Here is a 7,233-nt window from a genome sequence, read left to right on the forward strand (position 1 = left end):
TTTACACCGCTGTTTGATACAGCTTTTCACGAGGGGGTCTTTCGATCTATTGTAGCTTTGGAATCGAACACCATTCGATACAATTGATTGTAGATGTAGAATTAACCTCCATGGCAACACAACACAACTCCTCATCAACAAATCAATTTTTCGTACGAAGTTAAAGAACATAGAGAGAAAAATTAACCTGATATACGGATAGAAATAACCTGATATAAGGGTAGAAAAACTCTCAAATAGAGAGACTACAATTATTGTGAGCATAAAGTAAAAACTAGTAAGAAACTAAGAGATTAGGGGCTTACCATCAACCAAAAGGTTGGTGATAGCGCCTAGAAACAAGAATTTTTTTTAGGGTTTTTATATAACATTAATTAACTCTTATTAAATGTCAATTTTTTTAACCATGGTTACTTTTATATATATATATATATATATATATATATATATATATATATATATATATATATATATGTATATATATATATATATATGTGTGTATATATATATATGTATACAATATATTATTGAGTTGTTCACGAGCTTATCGAGTCCAGTCAAAGCTTGTTTAACTTGTAGTGCTCGTTAACGTTTCAAGTTGAGCCGATGAAGTCGAGTCGAGTTCGAGTTGCTCAATTCGATTAGCACCCCGATATAAGGTAATTTAGTAATATATATATGAATAAAGTCTCTTTTTTTTATTTTTTTTATTTTATTAATATATCACATGAGCTATAGCATATCATGCTTCGTGTCCCCTATTTTGAGAATATTGTTTTCCCATATTCAATTTGTACGCATAATCGTGTTTGTACCCAATCATGTGTTGATTAATTTTTATTACAGAGTAGAATTTAGAGGAATCTAGATATTATTGAAGGGACTATCAAACTTTGGCCTAATTTTGTTCACCTTATTTCCAATCAGGAAAACTAAATTCAAATAAACTCAAATATTATAAGTTATATTTGAAATTTTTATAATTTTTTGTAATATGTATTTTAGGATAATTAAATTGCATAGTACAACATTACAATGGAATAGTGGAAAAACAATAGGACATATAAATAAATAAAATATTGGAGTAAGAAGAATACTTCCTCTATTATATTTCACTTAAGTCCTTTCATTTACAACGTTTGTCTATCAATTACTTTAAAAGTGTATCAATATATTTAATTCTCAATAAATAAAAACTACGAAGTATAAAAAAAATAGATATTATAATAGGTTTATTGAAATAATTATTTTTTCTTACGTATAAATCACAAAAGAGAATTAAATAAAAATATATAAATAATGCATGTAATTGTCAAACTACATTACGTAAAAAGTGATTGTAGGAAGTATTTTAGAGTAATGTACTCTAGTTTACATATATAGTCAACCAAATAATTTTATTTCCTTTGATGCGTTAGGAATTTCCCTTGTGAGGAGGGGTTCCTATTTTCTAACATTTTTCTTATTTTTCTTACCTTTAAAAAAAATAATTTTTTTTAATGACTCCATCCTGAAGTTCTAACAAATACTATTGTGCTACTTATGCAAGACCTCTTCAATAAAGCAACCCAAATTGTGATTAGACGATCCACCAACTTTCAAAGCCTTCCTACTTAGATTTCTAATATCTCGCACTTTCCCCCTTACTTCATCATCAATATTCATTAGCCTTTTCACACCATTTTCTACCTCCTCAGCCGTCACCAAATAATTTCCCTTACTAATCTCTACGGCCAATCCTAACTCCTTCACCAATTCGAAAGCATTTAACTGTTGCTCTGAGTGCAATGGCCACGTAGCCATTGGGACCCCGAACCATACACTTTCTAATATCGAGTTCCACCCACAATGTGTCACAAATCCTCCGATAGCTCTATGGGCCAAGATTTGGACTTGCGAAACCCACTTAACTATTTTTCCTCTATGGACCGTTCGGTCCATGAAGCCTTCAGGCAAGACCTCGTTAAGGTTGTCATTTTCGATCGAACTCCCTAGGTTGCCCTTTGGAGCTGACCGTGGTAGGGACCACAAGAATTGATATCCTGATCGATCAAGGCCATTGGCTATCTCTTGAATCTGGTCTGCCTCGAACCCTCCCATGCTCCTGAAGCATAGAAACACGACCGAGGATAAAGGTTGCTTGTCTAGCCACGCCATGATCGAGTCTTGATCTTGATCTCCCTACTTGCTGTTTCCATCGAGAGATAGAATGGGCCCACAGTATAAATGGGAGGAATCTTGGTCTTACCTTGATCAAGCAAAACTCGAATCACATACGATTCAAGATCCATAAATGTATTGACGAGAATACCCTTCGATTTTCTAATCTAACTCGGTATCGGGATCAGCAAACTCTTTGAAAATCACATCAACCCCCTCATCATCATAAAGAGATTGAACATTAAATTGTAGGTGAAGGATCAATAGGGTGATGGAAAAATGACAAGTATACTCTAGAAAGGGGGGGGGGGGGGGAGGGGTTGAATAGAGTATGGGAATTTTTCCCAAAACTGTAAATCTCAAGGTCTTGAAATCAGTTTCAAGGCGGAATAAACTGATTTGCTTATCAGAGTCAAGGCTTTGAGATTTACTTCAAGGCTTAAAAAACAAACTTTGAAACTTAGGCAGAATATGGATTACGAATTAAAAGCAAAAATAAAACGGTAAAGTAAAGCAAATAAAAATGAGACAAGAGACAGAGATATTTTTACGAAGTTCGGCAAATATGCCTACATCTCCGCCTAGGGTTATCCAACCCGTAGGATTTTAAACTTCCTTTATTTATTCCTTTAGAGTCCTAAAGCACCTAGAAGATTACCTCTCTTCTACCTGTAACCGCCCATCTACACTTTAGCAACTCAATTCCCAGAATTAAAAGACTACCTAAATACTTTGAGTATTATAATATTACTCTAAGTATATCTCACTTTTGATATATTCTTTTTCCACTCTTAGATACACTTTTCTTTTCTCCCAATCTAATCACACAATAAGGTATTAAAGAACTTAGAGACAAAATATTTAACACTCTTGCTATAGCGTATGAAGCTTGATAATTCTTGTGTGTTCTTGTTCTACGTTGTTATTTCTTCAGTACACTTGAACACTATTTATAGAGTTGAAGAGCTGGAACTTGAAATTGAATTTTGAAGCTAGCTGTTGTAACTCTTCAACGTTATTTGAACAATTCCACTTGCGCTATTTATGGGCTTCAAAAAACCAACATTATTCTTCAGCAACAATATCTAGCCTCTCAAGGAATTTAAACTTTGTTGAAAATAAAAGTTGTTAGGATAAAAACAAATTTATTTATTCAAAAGATAATATCATTATCATCCCATATTTCAAGGAGCCTACAAAACAAATTTGTTAGAGATATTTATCTTATCATTATCAAAGATAAATCTGTTAAAGATAAATATTCAAACTTCAACAAAAATTATCACGTTAAAGATAATTATTCAAACTTCTGCAAAGATTATCCGAATAAGTATTTAAACATTATCAGAATATATTAAATAAACAAGCAATCAAAGTGGGCTTAAATAATCCTGCCAAAATAATAATGGACTTTAAAATATTAAATCTGCACTTTGACACGCGCATGGTGGGCTTAATAAAATATACCAATTCGTGCAGCCCAATGCAATATAATACCTGTATTACATATGTTTTGACTTCCATCATAAACTTAAATAAAAATATCATCAAGGTGGAGCCTTCAATAGGCTTAAGAGTTTAGCCCCAGAGGTGAAGTAAAAATAAGAAGGGACATCAAGTTCACTAGCAACATCGATCATCGAGAGATATAACATATCGAGGACAAAGGCGGCGGGTTTTATACCTCGATCCTTGATCGCCTTCATGATGAGAGGTTTTTGTGTCTCGATGATGGTGCTGAAGAAGTTAGGAGAGGTATGATCAGGTGTAGAGAAAGGTGGGAGAGTGACAAAGGTGATTCGGTTCAGGTCGTTTTCACGGGATTGAGACTCTATATGAGCTTCGATGGCCTTCGAGGGGCTAAAGATTGGGGAATGGAGGATTACGAGTAGGATTGAAATGCGTTGGTCTTGTTCGACAAGGAGCTTGGCTAGCTCGACGGTTGAGGGTAAATGGCCCATTGCTGGGTTTGGAACCATAACAATAAGATTAGTTTCTGACATGTTTTCGGGTTTTTTTTTTTAATTTTTTTTATGAGTATTACTCTTTACTAAGCTAGCTAACAATATCGAAAGTATGTGGTGGTAGAAGTATGAGGTTATATGTTAGTGCTAAATATTTAATACGATTAGTACTTGGATTAAAATATTAATATATATTAATTTGGGTCATGATTTGGTCATGGCTTAGCTAGGCAACAAGATTATATTCTTTGAAACCATGGTTAGTATTATATTCTTCGTACATGGTACATGTATACATTGAATCAAGTCCATTTAAGTTTAAAATAATGCGTAATTTAGTGTGCCAATTATTTTGTTGGTTTTCGAAAGATTAATATCCATATGACCATACTCATAGTAATAGGGAGTATTTACGTATATACATACTGATCATACTATAGTTTATACTCTTCGATTAATTTTTCTTTTTAATGAAATAATTTTTTAGTTTCTTTATACATAAAACATAGCTTTATAAACTATAAAAACGTATGAATAGACATTAGAGTAAAGTTCAAATTTGTGTATCTAAAATAATTGTAGTTGACAAATCACAAATGGGACACGTTCTATAAGTTAACATATTAGATTATTTTCCTCTAGCAAAAAAGTGATACATTAAAATAATAGTGCTATAGTAGACTAGATTAATCCCTAGAAAAAGAAAATTAAACATAGATTATTAGACTAGTACAAAATTCAACTGCTACTTAGTCTCAATTAACTAATTATTTTTTCTTAATTGATGGCTACACTTTCTAAAACTTCTCCAACAAATCGAGTCAACCAAGTATGAGAAGATCCGCCTAATTCTAAAACCTTCCTACTTTTGTTCCTCATCTCATCTATCCTACCCTTCATTGACTCATTCAAACTCATCAATTTCCTCACACCATTTTCCACCTCATCAGCTGTTACCGTAAAATTTGCCACTTTTTTCATCAAATTCCTTTGATAATCCATCCTAATCTCAACGGCAAGTTCAAATTCTTTTACTAGTTCAAATGCATTTAGTTGTTGTTCCGAGTACATCGGCCATGTGGCAATCGGGACTCCGAACCACATGCCTTCTAGTACCGAGTTCCACCCACAATGAGACACGAATCCGCCTATAGCTCGATGGGCGAGCACATGAACTTGTGGGGCCCACCCGATTATTTTCCCTCTATGAGAGGTCCGGTCCAAGAACCCTTGAGGCAGGGCATCATCGAAGGTCTCATTTTCACTAGGAAGCACATGCTTACTCTCAGAATATGGCCTACGTAACGACCACAAGAATTGATGGCCGGACCGGTCTAACCCATTAGCTATCTCCTTTACTTGCTCCTCGTCGAAGCTTCCCATGCTACCAAAGCATAGGAACACCACCGAGGAAGTAGGTCGTTCATCCAACCACTGCATGATCGAGGCTCGATCATCTTCCCTAGGACCGCCACGACTATTTTCCTCGAGTGCTAGAATAGGACCGATGGGGTAAACAGTTGGAATCTTGTCATGATCATGCAAACTTCGAATAAGATCAGGTTCTAACTCCGTGAAAGTATTGATTAGTATTCCTTTAGTTTCTCGAAACTTACTAGTTAGATCATCGAAAAACGTTGGACACTCACTATCCTTATCGAAAAGCAACATAGGCAATGCTTTAGCCGGCACTCGGTTCTTAAACCCCGGTAGGTCTAACTCGACATCATCCGAGTAACTAAATTCGTAACCAATACAAACACCCTTTTCATCGAAACGTTCTTGAAGATAAAGCATGAGATTCAAAAGTGATGCACCCGCAGCAAAGTACACGTAAGAAGGGACTAGAAGTTCCTTAGCAATGTCGATAAAGTTGACACACATGAGATCAAACACGAATGCTGCTGGTTTTGTAGACCGATCCTTGATGGCTTGCTTAATGAGAGGCTTTTGAAGGTCGATGATTAGACTGAAGAAGCCGCTAGAAGCAGGATCCGGTGGGTTTGATAGAGGCGGTAGTGTAAGGAATGTAATGTAGTCGGAATCGACTTCACGGGACTGAGACTCGATATAGGCATCGATGGTGGCAGAATTATGCATTGGCATGTGAAATACTATAACTAAGATTGAGATGCGCTTGTCATTTTTGATAACGAGCTTGGCAAATTCGACGGCCGAGACTAAGTGGCCCGTCCCAGGGGTTGGGACTAACACTAGATCCGCTTTCGGCATTTTCGTCATAATCTTTTGTATTGTGAATTTGTGATTAGCTACAGATAAACATGAATTTGTGATTAGCTAGTTGTGTAGTACTTGTATATATACATTTATGCATGAAAAGTGACGCATTCTTCTTATAGACTTAGTCTTGTTTCATCTCCTATCAATTCTCCTAGGATTATTGTTGCTAGTTAGATCGTATTTTTTTTAAGAATCATATTAATATGATCTGCCAATCCCATTTTTTATTTTGTAACTCATATCATTACACCATATTAAATTGTAAGGAGAGTAATAGTATCTTGTTAGGGTTGGTGAGTGCACAGCGGAACTGAAGATGTGTTTGATTGAGAAGTATAAATTGAATTGATAATTTAGCAAGATAATTAATATAAATGAACACATGATTTTATGTAACAACGAGCAGTTTTATTCCACTATTTGAAAGTAGGAGAGTACAAGAACCCTTGAGGGTGATTATTACAAGAGAACTCTCACTATAAGAAACTCACAAGGAGTATTATGATAGTAGTGGAATATTACAAGGAGGGAGGATATTTTTGTAGAAAGGCTTGTGTTTGGTATGGCTTCTTGTGTTGTGTTGTTGTTGTTTTGATTGAATGCCCTTGACCAATATTTATAGGTGATGATGGAGGTTTCTAGATTCTTATGGAAATTTCCCCATAATTATGCCTCTTATTCTAGTGGCTTCCACTTTTAATTATTCTCTAGAATATTCTAGGGAATATTAAGGTTGTAGATAACTCTAGAAAAATCGAGTGCAATCTTCTCTTGATTTTTCATGAAGCTTCTAGATTATACTCCATCGATATATAATGGGATTATAAAATTTGGGCCATACCCAACAATCTCCACCTTGGACCAAATT

The 7,233-nt window shown here is 34.9% G+C and overlaps 1 protein-coding gene and 1 pseudogene across 1 annotated transcript; both read right to left on the reverse strand.

Moving 5' to 3' along the window:
* Positions 1 to 1,348: 1,348 nt before the first annotated feature.
* LOC110692718 lies at positions 1,349 to 4,592 on the reverse strand (annotated as a pseudogene).
* Positions 4,593 to 4,901: 309 nt separating this feature from the next.
* LOC110692881 (anthocyanidin 3-O-glucosyltransferase 2-like) lies at positions 4,902 to 6,356 on the reverse strand. The gene has a single exon (XM_021869961.1). It carries the CDS (start codon positions 6,354 to 6,356, stop codon positions 4,902 to 4,904), a length of 1,455 nt encoding a protein of 484 aa, XP_021725653.1.
* Positions 6,357 to 7,233: the final 877 nt, after the last annotated feature.

Source organism: Chenopodium quinoa, unplaced genomic scaffold (assembly GCF_001683475.1).
Source record: "Chenopodium quinoa cultivar QQ74 unplaced genomic scaffold, ASM168347v1, whole genome shotgun sequence".
NCBI lineage: Eukaryota > Viridiplantae > Streptophyta > Magnoliopsida > Caryophyllales > Amaranthaceae > Chenopodium > Chenopodium quinoa.